General features: G+C 57.4%; 2 protein-coding genes across 3 annotated transcripts; both read left to right on the top strand.

Moving 5' to 3' along the window:
• Window positions 1-483: 483 nt before the first annotated feature.
• Window positions 484-6,598, top strand: HEPACAM (hepatic and glial cell adhesion molecule; the record flags this gene model as incomplete). 2 transcript variants are annotated; one of them, XM_083878221.1, is made up of 7 exons in its annotated part: window positions 484-1,311; window positions 3,959-4,300; window positions 4,503-4,784; window positions 4,891-4,984; window positions 5,364-5,437; window positions 5,528-5,598; window positions 6,311-6,598. In XM_083878221.1, exons 1-7 carry the CDS (start codon window positions 1,227-1,229, stop codon window positions 6,596-6,598), a joined length of 1,236 nt encoding a protein of 411 aa, XP_083734347.1. In that variant the 5' UTR covers window positions 484-1,226. The 2 variants fall into 2 exon arrangements, with proteins under 2 accessions (XP_083734347.1, XP_083734348.1); XM_083878222.1 differs by lacking the exon at window positions 484-1,311 and having other exon boundaries at window positions 3,373-4,300.
• A 2,354-nt stretch (window positions 6,599-8,952) lies between these two features.
• Window positions 8,953-17,111, top strand: ROBO4 (roundabout guidance receptor 4). Its single transcript, XM_083877885.1, has 19 exons — window positions 8,953-9,020; window positions 9,144-9,188; window positions 9,280-9,558; window positions 9,636-9,774; window positions 9,850-9,977; window positions 10,675-10,787; window positions 10,882-11,101; window positions 11,190-11,311; window positions 11,845-12,016; window positions 12,097-12,247; window positions 12,333-12,463; window positions 13,008-13,181; window positions 13,272-13,563; window positions 13,648-14,283; window positions 14,374-14,523; window positions 14,602-14,964; window positions 15,044-15,381; window positions 15,736-15,873; window positions 15,961-17,111. Exons 1-19 carry the CDS (start codon window positions 8,957-8,959, stop codon window positions 16,083-16,085), a joined length of 3,780 nt encoding a protein of 1,259 aa, XP_083734011.1. The 5' UTR covers window positions 8,953-8,956; the 3' UTR covers window positions 16,086-17,111.
• The last annotated feature ends 65 nt before the right edge of the window (window positions 17,112-17,176 follow it).

Here is a 17,176-nt window from a genome sequence, read left to right on the forward strand (position 1 = left end):
CCCTCATAAATCCTGGGTTACGCCCCACTCGCTCAAGCCCCGCCCCCTCCCCATAGCCAACTCCAGGCCATCCCCAGCCCCTCATGGTTCGGAGGTCCCCGGTTCGAGTCCCGCCTCTGGTAGAACGGGGTGAAGCATCCCCTAAACAGCCCCCTGAGCATCCCCAGTGCAAATCGCCCCCAAATATCCTTATAGTGTCCCCCTAAAGCGTCCGTGTATCCCGAGTACCCCCTTAGAGCATCTACACGGAATCCTTCCAAAGCACCTCCCCATAGCGTGACCCCAAAGCATCTTCCTCACGAGCCTGCCCCCCTTAATGCCGCCCCAAAATTCCCTCAAAGCCTCTTTCTGTGGCATCTCCCTACAGCATCCTTCCTAAAAATCCCCCAAACCTCTCCCCTGCACCATCTCCCCATAACGCATCCCCCCCAAAGCATCTCCCTCTCTCTGGGACAGGATATTTAGAGGCATCGCCCCCTTTTTGGGGTCCAGGAGACCCCCGGGGGGGTGGGCGGTGGTTCAGTGGGATGATGAGTTTAGTTTGGCAGGAGCCGGGATGGGGATGGGGGTGGGAAGTGGCTCCGGGCATCCTGCCCCACATCCCGCTGCCCCATTCAGCGCTGCCCGGGGAACCAGCGCTAATTGGCATCAAGTTGGAATGAAGCCTGGATGCCACCGGCCTTCGATTGAGAGCCTGGGAAGAGGCAAAAAAAATAAAATAAATAAAAAAAAAACCACTAAAAAAAAGCGGGGGGTAGCTCCTTTGGGGTGGGGATCCAGCTTTGCAAAATAACCCTTCTAAAAAAAAAAAAATAAAAAAAAATCCAGTTTAAGTTAATGGGGTTTTCAGAGCCCAAAATCCCATTGGATTGTCCAGGGAGGGGATGACAAACCCCAGTTGGGCTCCATGGGGTGATGTGTCCCGAGCACTGAGAAAACATAAAACTGGGGGGTCTGTAACTGGGAAAAAAAACCCAAAAAAATTGCAAATCTGAGTGGTTTCTCCTGAAATAAATAAATGTCAGCTCGAGGCCGGCCGAGGAGGCGAAAACCACCAGGACACAACACAGGGCTCCATTGAGAAAGGAAAGAACAAAAAAAAAGAAAAAAAAAAAAAAAAAAAAAAATTAGCCGGGCGAAAGGCCAAGCCGGGAGCTCCGAGGGACGTGCCCGGAGTGGGGAAGAGGAGCAATTCGGGGGGCGAGGCTGGGGCTGGGCTGCCCGAAATGTGGGGAGCGCCGGCTGCCCCGCGGGGCCACCCCGCTCCCCCCTGCCTGCTGCCCATGACCTGCCTCCTGGCTCTGCACGCAGGTACGCGCTTCTCCCTTTTTAGTTTTAATTTCCCCTTTTTTTCCATGAGTTTTGGGGGTATCAGATGGAGGATGAAGGCTGGGGAGGGGGGTGATGGAGCGGTGATACCCTATGGGTTGTGCTGTTGAGTGTTTTCTCTGTTTGGGAGCTGGGAAAAAAGGGGGTAAAATTGGAAAGGAAAACTGGGGAAAACACTTGGCTGGAGCCAAGCGGCTCCTGATGTGGGGGAGGATTTGGCACCGCCCTCACCCTGAGTTTCTCCCCGGTTTTTTTTTTTTTTCTTTCATGGACCCCATTTTTTCTTAATTTTTTAGCGTCTCCAAATATTTTCTCTTATTCATTCCTCAGCTTTCCTTAGAAAGGAATTTTTCACCCCATTTCTAGGCTTGCCTCATCCCACTGCTTTTCTCCATCATTTATTCTCTAAATTCTCATATTTTGGAATTCAGTGAGCCCCAAACTGCCCCATCCCAGGTCTGGCAACACAGAAAATCACCTTCAACAATTTTGTTCCATTTTACCAAAGTTTTGTGCCCCAAAAGCATCCCTGGGGAGGCCCCATTTCCCTTCAGATGAGGAGGATGGATGAAAAACAAAACAAACTGGCTTTGATTTAGACCCTAAAAACAGCCAGGGCTACTGCAAGGACACCCCCAAAAAATATTGCAGGGCTTAAAAAATAATAATAATAGAGATTTGTGCAACAAAATAGTGTGAAAATGAGGAAATTTTGGTGGGCTTTTTTTAATAAAAGCCATTGAAAAGGGCTGGGAGATCTCCATCCAGGGATGCTGGAGGAAAACTGAATGTTTATTGATTTATTAATGAACTCCCAAATTTTTTTTATCCGGAGTGGAGAAAAAAATCAGAAATAGGGTTAAAGAAAGGGAAGAAAGAGTTAAAGAGCAGCAATTTGGCAGTGCCAGGGAGGGGACCAAAGGCCACATCCCCATCCCAAGGCTTGGCTTTCCCTGTGGACTGAGGGTTCCCCTAAACTTGGCGAGTCGGGGCTTGTTTGTGGGGCCGAGCAGCCGGGCAGGACGGACGGACGGACGCTGCATACCAATAGGTCCCATGACTTTTTCAGGCTTGTTTAAGGCCTTTCTTGCTCCTGCTTCGCTCTGCCCAGCTGCTTTTCCCACTCTCCCCTCCTCTTCAATATGGGGTTTGTTCGCTGGCGATGACGGGTGTACAGATGGGACCTCTGGGATGTCAGAGGGGGGATGTTAAGGTGTTTTGGAGAGGGAGGATGTTTTAAGGAGTCCCCCTCCTCCAGAAAAATCATGTTTTTTACATTTTTCTCTGCCCTTTCTTGGCTTAAAACCAGCGATGAGGAGCAATGCACGTGCACAGGCTCCCGTGATGCAGTTTTGCATCTGAGGGGGCTTTGTCTGGGCAGGAGCATCCGATGGAGATGGAGGTGGGATACAAAATCCTTCCCCCCCACCATTTTTTGGGGGAATTAGGGTATCTTTGCACTGATCCAAGCACTGGCATCTCTCACTCCCCAGGCAGCTTTTGCAGGGCAATGACACAACTTTGCCAAGGGTTCCCTCCCACCCCCTGCATTTTTACCACTGACTGTGTGCATTTTTGCAAAGGGTTGCATCAACCTGGCTGCAGGAGCACTCCCCCTGCATTTTTGGGGGGTGATGGATGAATTTCTGCAAAGGGTTGCATTGACCCAGGTGCAGGAGAGCTCCTGCACAAGCCCTGCACATTTTGGGGGCACCACAAGCATTTTTGCAGAACCCAGCAAGAGGAGCTATGCCATCCACACCTCCTCCTTGCATTTTTGGGGTGATGCTTGCATTTTTGCAAAGGGTTGGTTACATTGGCCTGGCTGCAGGAGCACTCTCACCCCCAGTGCAGTTTTGGGGGGTGATAATGCATCTTCCCAGGGGGTTGCATTGCCCCACCTCTGTTACCCCTGCATTTAGAGGGGTAACATGTTGTGATGTGGGTGTGGACCCTCCCAGAGGACAGCAGGCAGCAGCAGGTCACACATGGAAAGCTCTTTATTATCTGACTCCAATAGCTTATATACATTTTGTACAGAGAGCCCAGATTGGCCCAAGGAGGTCACAACCTCCTGACTCCATTGGTCACTGTGACCATCAGTCAAATTCTCCTCTCAGAGAACAACTATGCAAAACATACAGATAAATTTTAAGAATACAATATTGTTTACATGAAGCAGCGTGAGATCGGTGCTGCAAAGACTCAAACACTCGAAAGCAAGAAAGTCAGGGGCGACACACCTCCCATGCCCAAAGCAATTTTGGGGGTGATTCCTTGATTTTTACAACATGTTACATTGATCTGAGTGCAGGAAGACTCCTACCTGGCTGCAGGAGCTCTCTCACCCCCAGTGCAGCTTTGGAGGGTGACAATGCATCTTCACAGGGGGTTGCATTGATTCTCCTCCCATGCCCAAAGCAATTTTTGGGGGCAATTTACAACACATTGCATTGATCTGAGCGCAGGAAAGCTCTTACCCCTCCTGCACTTTTGGTGTCATCCACACATCTTTGCAAAAGTCATAGAACCAAGCTGGGCATTTTGGGGGTGCTCAGCACAGCTCCAGCTTGGGGTTTCTCTGTTCACTCCATGCTCGGCACCCCACTTTCTCTCCCCACACCCCAAGGTCTGCTGGCAGGGGTGAACATCACCAGCCCCACGCCGCTGGTGCGCGGCACGGCGGGCAAGGCGGCGCTGCTGTCGGTGCGCTACGCCAGCGCCAGCGCCGACAAGCCCGTGGTCAAGTGGCAGCTGAAGAGGGACAAACCCGTCACCGTCGTCCAGTCTATTGGCACCGAGATCATCGGAAACCTCCGGCCCGATTACCGTGACCGCATCCGGGTGCTGGAGAACGGCTCTCTGCTCATCAGCCCCCTGCAGCTGGCGGATGAAGGCGCCTACGAGGTGGAGGTGTCCATCACCGACGACACTTTCACCGGCGAGAAGACCATCAACCTCACCGTGGACAGTAAGGGCAAGAAGGACATCCAGGGGAGATTGGGTTGTCCATGGGATGTTTTCCCTGAGCGCGTATTGGGAGGGTTTTGTCCAGCTGGGAGGTGGTTTTGGGGGTTTTGACCAGCCTGTGTAGACAAGTTGGGGTGGTTTTGGTATCTCTCTTCCTGTCCCCTGAGATGTGGCATCAGTGTGGTTCCTCTCTTTGCCCGCAGTTCCCATCTCAAAGCCACAAGTGCTGGTGGCCTCCTCAACGGTGCTGGAGCTCAGTGAGTTCTTCACCCTCAACTGCTCACACGAGAACGGCACCAAGCCCACCTACACCTGGCTGAAGGATGGGCGGCCACTGAGCAACGACTCCCGCCTGCTCCTCTCCCCTGACCAGAAGATCCTCACCATCACCCGTGTTCTCATGGCTGACGATGACGTCTACAGCTGCCTGGTGGAGAACCCCATCAGCCATGGCCGCAGTATCCCTGTGAAGCTCACTGTTTACCGTAAGCCACCCCTTCTCCCCTCCTTCACTCCAGGTTTGACCATCCATTGCAGATGCTTTCAGCTGAAATTCTTGGGGGGTTGTCCCCCCTCATTCCTCTCCTGCAGGCAGGAGCTCTCTCTACATCATCCTATCCACGGGTGGCATCTTCCTTCTCGTCACCCTGGTGACAGTTTGTGCCTGCTGGAAGCCCTCCAAGAAGTACGTGTGGGGATAACACGGGAGACAAAGGGGGTTGTCCCATCCTGTCTTGTCCCATTCCATTTTGTCCCATTTCATCTCTTCCCATCCTGTCTTGTTCTGTCCCATACCATCCTACCTCATCTCATCTCATCTCATCTCATCTCATCTCATCTCATCTCATCTCATCTCATCTCATCTCATCTTGACACATCCTACCCCATGTCATCCCATCCCATCCCATCCCAATCCATCTATTCTATTCTACTACATCATCTCATCCCATTCCATCTTGTCCCATCCCATCCCTCCCTCCCTGCAGCACTTGACCCTTCCCTGCCCCAGGCTGTTCCCCACTCCCCCTAACCCCAGTGCTGCCCCATCCCTTGTCCCTTTCCAGGGAGAAGCGACAAGCGGACACACAGCCATCCTCTGACTACGCTGAGCAGGATGAGGAGCGCCTGAAGCACGAGGGTGAGTGCCGGCCCCAGCGTGGTCCTGGTGGGCTGGGGGAACACCAACCAATGCTCCTGGCATGGTGAGCAGCACCTTGTTTCCCCACAGCTGAAGGCATCCCAAGGAGCGGCGAGCACGAGCGCAAGAACCCAGTGGCTTTGTACATCCTTAAAGACAAGGTGAGAGCCAGTGGCACCAGTGGCACCAGCAGTGTCCCAGCACAGGGTCTCACACATGTCCCAATGTTAGGGAAGATGAATTAGGGAAACCTTATAAATAGGATTGCTTAGCAAAATATTCTGAAAATGTCAAACCTATAATTGAAATAGAAATGGAAGCTCACTTTGAGTTGTAGGATACCGAGCCTTAGTTACTCTATAACCTGAAGACAACAGCCTGGCCAGCTGAGGGAGAATCTTTTTTGATTGAACAATACCTGAGGGATCCAAAGGTCAATGGAGCAAAACAGAAAAGTCTAAAGAGGAGTTTTTAGAGTTTAAAATATAACACAGTGTGGTAATGTACTAGTTCTTATAGGCTGTGTGGAGATTCTATAGGATGTTGTGTCTTGTATTGGTTGGTCACTGTAAATTAGAATATTCATCACAAAAGGAGATAGAATGGATTGTAACAAGGACCAACCTCTCTTAGCTCTCTCAGCACTCTGACCCTGCCCCTTGCTCTCTCTCTCCCTTCTCTCTCAGCTCTCACCCTCTCTCTCTCCCTCTCTCTCTGGGGTTCCTTCCAGCCCAGGCTGGTGGCTGAAGGCAAAGCCCTTTCTACCCACCACCCTTGCAATAAAATAGAATATCTCAGCTCAGCAGAGCTCTTTCTCCCAGCCATCCAGGGATGCTCCTACATCCCATATTCTCCTGCTCTTGGCTTTGTCAGGACTCTCCAGAGGCGGAGGAGGACTCACTGCCCGAACCCCGGGGCACAGTGGACCCGGGCTACACCAGCTCTCCTGTCCCAGCAGCCGGACGCTCTCCGGGGCCGGTGGGGCGCTCCACCCGCCGTTACCATCGCTCTCCAGCTCGTTCCCCCGCCTCGACGCGGAGCCACCGGTCCCCGCCGGGCTCTCCTGCGCGCTCCCGCGGCGCGCCCCGGCTGCTGCGGACTGCCGGCGTGCACGTCATCCGGGAGCAGGAGGAGGCCAATGCCGTGGAGATCAGCGCCTGAGCGGGGAGCAGGACTGTGCGCGCTTCGGTGGCAGCGTGCTAAGCGAGCAGGGACACCGGCACGGCCACACTTCTGCCACCGAGCGAGCGGGGACACCGGCACAGCCCTGCTGCCACCGCTGGGTGTCATTTCTGCTCGGCGTAAAGTCACTAATTTCCTATTGATCCCGCCCAGAGCTCCCCTCTTCCGTCCCCCCATCTTCCTGGGGCATCGCTTTAACGGCTTTCTCGCCGGGACGAGTGTGCGGGGAGCGCACAGGTGTGCAGAGAGAACATGCAATCATTGCACGGAGTGTGTCAGAGCATGCAGAGAGGGCACTGGAGCACTGCACAGGGGAAAGGAAAGCATGGAGCGTGCAGGAGGGCACACGGCTGTGCACACAGGGTGCACGGGGCAGGCACGGGGGTGTGCACAGAGTGTGCAAAGAAGATGCACAGAGCGTGCAAGAGCATGGAGAGAACACACAGGGAGTGTGTGCAGTGTGCACAGTGTGTATGGAGTGTGCACGGACCTGCACTGGACCTTGCACAGCACTGGGGGTGTGTTCCAGGAGTGCACACAGTGTGCAAAGAGGATGCACAGAGTGTGCAAGAGCATAGAGAGAACACACAGGGAGTGTGTGCAGTGTGCACAGAGAGTGTATGGAGTGTGCACTGAACCTGCCCGGCCCCTGTGAGCGTGTCAGCACTGGGGGTGTGTGCCAAGTGTGCACACAGTGTGCAAAGAGGATGCACAGAGCGTGCAAGAGCATGGAGAGAACACACAGGGATGTGTGCAGTGTGCACAGTGTGTATGGAGTGTGCACTGGACCTGCACGGCCCTTGTGAGCGTGCCAGCACTGGAGGTGTGTTCCAGGTGTGCACAGAGTGTGCAAAGAGGATGCACAGAGCGTGCAAGAGCATGGAGAGAACACACAGGGAGCGTGCAGTGCAGTGTGCACAGTGTGTATGGAGTGTGCAGAGTGCCCTCTGAACCTGCACAGCCCTTGTGAGCGTGTCAGCACTGGGGGTGTGTTCCAGGTGTGCACAGAGTGTGCAGAGAGAGTTCACACAGAGAGCACCTGTGCAGAGGGTGCATGGAGCATGTGGAGGGAGCACACACACAGCGTTTGTGTGGGACATGCACACAGCCTGTGGTGAGTGTGAGCAAAGAGGGTGTGTGCAAGGCTTGCACAAAGCACACACAGACTGTGCATGGTGTGTGTGGAAAGAGTGTGCACAAAGCCAGCAGCTGAGTGTGCTCAGAGTGCCTAAGAGTGAACCTGCAGTGCTCCACAGGGCACACGTGGAGCCTGCAGTGGGCGTGCAAAGGGTGAGTGTGCTGTGCGTGCACAGAGTGTGTGTGGTGCACGTGGAGAGAGCGAGCACGAAGCAGATGAGTGTGCTTGGAGCGTGCACACGCACACGGGGAGCACACACCCTGCACGCCCAGTAACCGTGGGTGCACACGAGTGTGTAAGAGCACGGTGCCCACACGCCGTGGCACGGCCCCCCATGCACGGAGCAGGACATGCACTGCCACACGAGCTCGCCCAAGGGTGCAACGTGCATCAGGTGGTCTAAACAGGGGGGGTTCCCTCCTGTCCCCAGCTCCCCAGCTGCAATGTCCCCTAAACACGGGCTGGAGGCCCTGGCCCGAGCATTGCCCCTTTGCCATGGTAGGATTTTCTGTGAAAATCCCCCGGTTTGGGGGCACACGACGCTGTCTCTCCCCAAGACTTCATGGGAAATAGGTTTAGGATGAAGAGCAGAGAGCGGCCGGCCAAGCGAGCCGGGCCCTGGGGCACCCAGGGTGGGTGCCAGGGCACCCTGGAGTGCTCAGGGTGCACTACTAACCAATAAACTAAACGTACTACCCGTCTGGTGGTGGCACCCTTGGGTGGCAGGGGTCCCCCAGGGTGGGGGGATACATGAGAACTGGCTGACAGGTAAGACCATACAAACCTGATGCACCTGGCTGGCATCAAACTGGCACTTGAAGTGCTTGGGAGACCTTGGACTGCTCCCTCTGGTACCTACTGATGGTATCCTCAAGCTGAGAGCCCGTTTCTTCTTCATTTGCCTTCCTCTGAACGTGGCGAAGGAAAAGGGGAATTTATTCTGACTAATTAAATTCATTAACCGCTGGTGTCCCCCACTCCGCTGTCTCCGGGCGCTGCCAACGCCACCGTGGCCAGGCACTAACACTGCCGCAGGATGGCTGAGCTGTTTGTGCTCACCCTCACCTTCCCCCCCTTCGGCATTTCCCGGCCCCCACATCCGCCTATTGTACCCCCCCATCCGGAGCCGGATCCAGCCCCGGTGCTGGCAGGGAGGAACCGGGATTTGGGGAGGAAATGGGAAGGCTGGCCAGGCCGGCATGGCGGGCGGCTGGGAGACAGCACTGGGCCTGGGGCTCTGCCTCGCTGCCCTGCACCGTGGAGGTGAGTGCAGCCCGTGGGGGGCCAAAATCCACTTAACTCTGCCCCCTGCCCCACCTCAGGTCTGAGACCGTGCCCATTTTGGGGCACCTATTGGCATTCCCCCACCTCCTTATCACCCTACAGGCTGCCGCCTCCCCAGCGTGGCCACGGCACCCCAAACTTCAGCTGGTAAGGACACCTGGTGGGTGGGTGATGCAGATGGGGAGACACCAGAAAATCCTATTCCCCCCTCAACCACAATGTGCCCTCCCCACCGCAGTGCTGCAGGACAATTTCCGCCTGCAGCCGGGTGATTTGGTGACCACGGCGGGGCAAGCGTTGGAGCTGGACTGTGTCCCCCCTTTGGGCTACCCCGAGCCCTACATTACCTGGAAGAAGGACGGGGTGACGTTGGACTTGGTAGGCGGCAGGTACGTGGTCACCAAGGGGAAGTTGCAGGTGGCATCAGCGCAAAGGAGCGACTCCGGTCTCTACGTCTGCGTGGCGACCAACGCGGCGGGCAAGAGGGAGAGCCGGGGTGCCCGTGTCTCCGTGCTGGGTAAGCCAAGGGTCTCCCACAGGCGGTGGGCACGTCACACCCAGCCGTGGTGCAATGTCCCTGCTGTCCCCCTGCAGAGAAGCCAAGCATTGTGCGCCACCCAAGCGATGCCGCGGCGGTGGCTGGCAGCACCGTGGAGCTGGGCTGCAGCGCCCGAGGTGACCCGGCACCGCAGGTGCAGTGGCACAAAGAGCACGGAGACCTGCCCTGGGGCAGGTAGGTGGTGGCAGGGTGGGGAGATGTCCCATCCGTGGCGTGGGGTGAGGCTGATGGAGAGCTGGTGACCCGCAGGCACGAGGTGGACCGGGAGCACACCCTGCGCCTCTTCGCCGTGACGTCCGCCGATGCCGGTGCGTACGTGTGCACAGCACAGAGCCAGCTGGGCACCGCCGCCGCCACCACCGTCCTCCACGTGCAGAGTCAGTGGTGACACCTCCGTGGCCTCCACCATCACAGGCATCCAGGGCCATCTTGGGGTTCATGCAAGGGGATTCATCTAAGAGGGTCCATCTAAGGGGGTTCATCTCAGGGGCCATCCAAGGGCAGTCGGTCCATGGGGGTCCATTCAAGGTCATCCATCCATCAAGTAAAGTCCACCCAGCTCAGTCATTTGAGGGGATCCATCAAAGGGGGCACTTCCAAAGGTAGGTCCATCTAAACACATCCATCCAACAGGATCCATCCAAGAAGGTCCATGTAAGGGGATCCATCTAAGGAAATGCATCGAGGTGGGAGTCCATCCAAAGGGATTCATTCAAGATCACCCACCTAAAGGGGATCCAGCCAACCTGGTTCCTCCAGGAGGATCCATTTAAGGGGATCTATGCAAGGTGGAAGTACATTAAACAGGGGTAGAACAAGAAATATACATCCAAAGGGTCCATTTAAGAGGGGAATATCACAGGGGTGGATTATGGGATCCCATCCCATGTCCCCATATCAAAGGGAGCCCATCCAAGAGGGGTCCATTCAAGACAGACCCATCAAAGGGTGTCTGTCCATTTGAGTGAGTCCATCCAGGTAGACATCAGGATCTCCATGTGCAGGTATCTGAGGCAGGTGCCAGGGGACCTTGGTCCTGCTTGGTGCTGCCATTCACCTCCTTCTGCCCCACAGACCGTGTGGCAGCGGGGCAGCAGGAGCCTGCCCCCCGGGACCTGCTGGCTGTGCGGCTGCACCTGGACAACGGCACTGCACTGCCCACCGCTGCCGTCCACCTCCGATGGCAGGTTGGTGCCCTGCCCAGCCACCCCCAGGAGATGGGGGAGATGGGACACATCCCCATGTCCCACCTTGACTCGGAACCCTTCCCGTGCTCTTCAGATGCTGATGCCGGTGCCGGTGCCCGTGGGCTACGTGGTGCTGTACCGCAGCCTGCTCCCCATCACCACCTCCTGGATCCAGCACGACGCCGGCAGGGAGCTCAGCACCATCATCCCCGCGCTCCGCAGGGGCTACAAGTACGAGTTCAAGGTCCGACCCTACACCGGAGGGGCCCAGGGCTCCGACAGCAACAGCAGGCACCTCTGGATACCCGAGGAAGGTGCGTCGTGTGTGCCCTGGGATTTCTGGGTGGAGGACAGGGAGGTTGGTTGGGGGTCCCAGAGGTGTCATCATCTCTGTCCCAGCAGTGCCCAGTGCAGCACCCCAGCGTGTCACCATCAGCCAGGCTGAGACAGGGAATGGCACCGTGGTCGTGAGCTGGGAACCTCCTCCTCCTGAAGCTCACAACGGCGTCATCCAGGGATACCAGGTTTGGGGCAATGGGCAAAGGGGGCAGGGTTGGGGTCTGCTGGCTTAGGAGGGTAAATCCAAGGGGATCCATCCAAAAAGGGAGTCTGTCAAAGGTGGGGTCTATCCAAGGGAGGAACCATCCAAGGGGTCTATCCAGGAGGTATCATCCAAAAGAGGGTGGTCATCCCAGGGTATCTGTCTAGTGGCATCCAAGGGAGTTCATCCAAAGAAGACCAGCCTAAGGGATTTAGCCAAGGGGATCCATCCAAAGGGGGGGGTCCATCAGTGGGGGTCCATCCAAGAAGTATTCACCCAAGGAGGTCCATCCTAGGGGAATGCAAGAGAGCCCATCCAAAGGGGTCCTTCCAAGGGGAGTCCCTCAAGGAGATTCATCTAAGGGGACCCATCAAAGTGAATCTGTCCATGGGGGAGCCGTCAGTGGGAGTCTGTCAAGGGATGTTCACCTGAAGGGGTCTGTCCAAGGGGGTCCATCCACAGGGGGGCCATCAAGGCAAATCACCTAAGGGGACACATTCTCTTGGTGCCTGCCAGGTCTGGTCAATGGGTGAGGGCTGGCAGCGCCCCACCAACAGGACAGTGGACGGAGCCACCCGCCGCCTGGAAAACCTCCTCCCACACCCTGGGGCCGAATTCTGTGTCCAGGTTGCAGCTTTCAACAGTGCAGGGCTGGGGGTTCCCAGCAATGCCACCTGTGGAGTCCTGGGTAGGATGATGGAGAGCGACGTGGGGTGCGGGTGGGGGTCAAGGTGGTGACATGAAATGACAGTGATGGGACCCTTGCAGGGCTGACAGCAGGGAGCAGCAGGGTGGTCCAGGCACTGCGGCAGCCTGCTGTCATTGCAGCTGCTGGCTCCATGCTCTGGTTGGCCTTACTGGCCCTCCTCCTCCTCCTCTGCCAGCGCCGCGCCAGCCAGGACGCCGCAGCTCGCCACAGGTGAGAGGCCGTGGGGTGGGGGCACGGTAGATCCCTGGTGTGGTGGGGATTGATGCACTCACTGACAGTATTTCTTGCCCTTCAGGCTGGTGGCTGCTGACTCACCATGGCTTGGTGGTCCCTGGAAACCCAGCTGTGCCCCCCGAAACCTCAGCAGCAGCAGCAGCCTCAGCAGCCGACTCCTGGGGAGTGATGGCAGGGACCCCCACCCATCCAGTGAGCCCCGTGGGGACTGGGACCCCCACCCACTGCCTTGGGACCCCCACCCCTCCAGTGAGCCCCATGGGGACTGGGACCCCCACCCACTGCCTTGGGACCCCCACCCCTCCAGTGAGCCCCATGGGGACTGGGACCCCCACCCACTGCCATGGGACCCCCATCCCTCCAGTGAACACTAGGGTTGGGGTCCCCACCTGGTGCCATAGAGCCCCCACCCTCTGCCATGAGACCCCCACTAGTACTGTGGGATCCCCATCCATCCCATGTGATGCTATTGGATCCCCACCCAGTTCCATGGAACCCTCACCTCCTTCAACAGGACCCCAGGCCCAGGATCCTCACAGAGTGCCATGGGACCAGCAAAATTATCCCCAAGACCCTCACCCTATGCCTGGGACCCCCAGTGTTATGGGACCCTCACCTTGGTGTCCCCCATTGTCTGTCTGCAGGCAGTGAGGACTTGAGGACACACAGATCTAAGAACAGAGGGGACAGGGGACACGTGTCCCCATGGGTGCCCTGACCTCTCTTACTCTTCCAGCTCTATCCTTGGAGCCCAGCCTTGGCCCCCCCACACCGCCCATCCACAGCAGCCTCCATGGGGGACACCCACCGACCCTCGGGGACATGGGGTGCTGTGCTGGGGGGCACCCCGGGGTGCATTCCTCGCCCAGCACCCCAAACCCAGCACCCTGGGAGCGTGTTCGCAAGAGAGGTGGGTGTGGGGGCACATGGGGGGACATGATGGGATATGGGGACAGCAGGGTAATGGCCCATGGCTCTGTGTCCCTCATTCCCCTCGCAGAGCTGCATCAAGTGCACAGCACCCCGGTGCTCATAGCTGGCCCCAGCCACTTCCCTGCCACTGGGATTGGAGGCGAGTGGGGGGCAGATTTTGGGCTGGCAGCCAGGCAGCCTCAGCAGAGGGGACACGAGGGTGACACCAGCACTGCCGTGATGGACAGCAGGGACCCGCGGGTGCCGCTTTTCAGCTCCCCAAAACCACGTCGGGGCAGCACTTCCCTGGCCTCTGGTGTCACCAGGTCACCAGTGACACCCCCGAGGCCACCCCATGCCTGGCACCCACCGGTGACACGGTGAGTTTGGGTGTCCCCATCCAGATGGGTGCCCTACAACCCAACCCTTTGCTGCAAAACCCAACGTGTCCCTTGCACCTGCAGGTCCCCAGCCTCCGTGTGCCCCAGGGACACATCTCTGGCCACCAGGCATGCCAAGGACGTGTCCCCAGGCACTGGGATCCCCAGGGACACATCTCTGGCCACCAGGCATGCCAAGGACGTGTCCCCAGGCACTGGGATCCCCAGAGACACATCTCCAGCCGTGAGATGCCCCAGGGACACATCCCCAATCACTGAGAGCCCCAGGGGTGTGTCGCTGGCCACCAAGAACCCTAGGGACATGTCCTTGGTCACTGAGCACCCCAAGGACATATTCCTGGACAGCAGGCACCCTAAGGATGTGTCCTCAGTCACCAGGGACATGTCACCAGCCACCAGGCACCACAAGGATCCATCACCAGCAACCAAGCACCAGAGGGACACAGTCTTGGCCACCAGGCACCCTGAGGACACCTCCCTGGTCACCAGGTGCCCCAGAGACCCATTACCAGTGGCCAGGTGCCAGAGGGACATCTCACTGTCCACCAGGCACCCCAAGGACGTGTCCCCAGCCAGCAGGCACCCAAAGGACACATCCCCAGGCATGAGGCTCCCCCAGGAGATGTCCCCAGACACCAGGCTCCCCAAGGAGATGTCCCCAGCAACGAGGCACTGCAGGGACAAGTTCCTGGCCTCCAGGTATGTCAAGGATGTGTCCCCAGCCAATGAGTACCCCAGGGAGCCATCACTGGTGACCCTGCACACAAGGGACATGTCCTTGTGCAGCAGGTACCCTGAAAACATGTCACCAGCCTTGAGGCATCCCAACGACACGTTGCCAGCCACTGAGCACCCCAGGGACACGTCCCCACCCACCAGGCACCCTGAGGAGATGTCACCAGTCTCTGAGCCCCACAAGGACAACTTCTTGGGCACCAGGTACACTAAGGACGTGTCTCAGGCCACCAGGAACCCATCACTGGTGACCCTGCACACAAGGGGCATGTCCCTGTGCAGCAGGTACCCTGAAAACATGTCACCAGCAATGAGGCATCCTAAGGACACATCTCCAGTCGCCAGACACTCCAGGGACACATCTCCAGCCACCAGACACCCCCAAGAGGCTTCTCCACTCACTGGTCACCAGAAGGACAAGTTCTTGGGCACCAGGTACCCCAAGGACATGTCCCCAGCCAGCAGCCACACCAGGAACATGTCACTGGAGACCAGGCACCCAAGGGACACATTCCTGGCCCCCAGGTACCCCAAGGACACGTCCCTGGCCAGCGGGCGCCTCTCGCCGGCATTCAGCGATGGGGTCCTCACACAACAGCAGGTGGCTGAGGTGCTGGAGATGGACCAGGACACCACCTGCTCCAGGTATTCCCCGTCCCCCTGGGACACTCCCATGATTGCAGCATCCCCTGGTGCCAGCAGTACCCCCATTATGTCCCCACAGACCCCCAGCACCAACCACACCACGGTCCTTCTCACCACTGCACACCTACGGCTACATCTACGGGCCACCAGCCTCTGAGCTGGGTGAGGAGGAGGAGGAAGAGGAGGAAGAAGAGGAGGAGGAGGAAGAAGAGCGCACAGCAACACAGGGCTCTCCAGGAGGGTCTCTGTTGAACGGCTGGGGGTCTGTCTCAGAGGACAACTTTGCCAGCACCCGCTGCAGCCTGGTGAGCTCTTGTGATGGCTCCTTCCTGCTGGATGCCAGCTTTGCCCGGGCCCTGGCCGTGGCTGTCGATGGCCTCTGCTACAGCCTCGAGGACACTGATGAGGCTTATGAGGGTGAGTGAAATGTCCCTGGACGCCCTCTCTGGCCCTGAGCATTGTCACCTCCTCAAGGCAGGTGGCCCTTTCTGGCATCCGGAGTCACCGAGGGGCTGGGTGTCACTGGGGGGGTGTCTCCTGGCAAAGAGGGGGTGGAGTGAAGCCAGGGTGGGGGGAGGAGTGGGATGGTGACTCAGGGGCCACCACAGTGCTGGCACAAGCCCTCCAGAGCTGTGCCAGAGCCAGGAGAAGCCCTGTGTTATTGTCACAGCTGTGTAGGTGGAGTGAAGCATCACAGCTGGATAGAAGTGCCACAGCTGGATCCATCACAACACCATGTGATGCCACCATCTCTCGCCTTCTTCCCTGCAGGTCCCTCACCACCACCATCGCCCTTGGAGCAGGTTTTCCCACCCAGAGTCCACACGGCCACCTGGGACTGGTGGTCAGTGCTGGAGGTCCCACAGAGAACCAGGACAGAGGCAGCCGTGAACAGCAGCTCACAGCACGGTGTGTAGTGACCCAGTGCCAGGGTGGTGGGCACTGGGGGTGGTGAGGTGTTCCAGGGTGTTGGAAAATGTTTTCTTTACTTTCCAGGTGGCCAGGGGTCAGGGATTGGCAGCCCCTGGGCCAGGGAAGGTGGTGAGCTGAGGACAGGGGGGACAGGAGCGTGGCAGTCCCCAGGGCACAGGACGCAGCAAGGCCAGAGTCCCCTTGGCTGAGCTAAAATCCAGCTTTATTAGGCAGCTCCCCAAACAGGGGCTCTTTACTAGGAAAAGCCGCCCACAAAGGGTGGGTGACACCAAGGTGGGTGGGTGGGTGGGTGGGTGTTCCTCCTTATTCAGCATTTTTGTCCTTCCCAAGTGTCCTCCTTCTTCCACAATGTCCCCATCCCTCCTCAGTGTCCCCACCCCTTCCCAAATTCCTCATCCCCCCTAACTAACCCTTCTCCAGCCCAAGCACTGTTGTCCACCCTGTGTCCTTGTCTTTCCCTAGGGCTGCTGGCCCCTGACCATCCCCATTCTTGCTGACTATTCCCATTCCTTCCAACTGTCCTTGTGCTGATACTTCATGTCCTTCCTCAGAACCCTTGTCCATCCTTGTCTCTCCCAAGTGTTCTCATCCTTCCCAGGCCACCTGAGTGGCCTTGTGCTCCCTCTAAATGTCCTTGTCCCTCCTAATCTCCTCATTCCCAGGCTTCTCAGCCCTCCTGAGTGTCCTTATCATCATTTTGTCCTCCTTTTCCTTCCCCACTGTCCTCATCCCCCTGCAACCATCCTCCTTGTCCCTTGCTACTGTCCTTGTCCCTCCCAGGCAATCTTGTTTTCCCCAAGTGTCTTTTTCCCCCCAGCAATCCTCAGTGCCCTGGAAATCCTTGTCCTTCCTCCATGTCCCCTTCCCTCCAGGCATCCCTGTCCCCCAGACTTCCTTGTCCTTCTCCAGCACCCTCATCCACCTGCTGTGTCCTTGTCCCCCCATGTAATCTTGTCCCCTTCCCTTCCAACCACCTCATCCCTCCCAAACATTCCCAGCATCCCTGTTCCTCCCAGCTGTTTGTCTCCAGGATCTTTGCCCCACCTGAGCATCCTCCTCATCCCTCTTCTGCTCATCTGCCCCAACCCTTTCTGTCCCCAGGGTTCATGTCCTTCCCTGAGCATCCTTGTCCCTCCCCAGGGTCCTCATTCCTTGTGAATCCCTGTCCCCCCACTGGTTGCAGCCTCTGTGAAACCCTATTTGAATGGAAAACCACTCAGAAATTAAAGACCATCCCTCCGCATCCCCTGTGTGTCCCATCCCCACGTCCCCAACTCTT

Source organism: Zosterops lateralis (assembly GCF_965231275.1).
Source record: "Zosterops lateralis genome assembly, chromosome: 25".
NCBI classification, from domain to species: Eukaryota; Metazoa; Chordata; class Aves; order Passeriformes; family Zosteropidae; genus Zosterops; species Zosterops lateralis.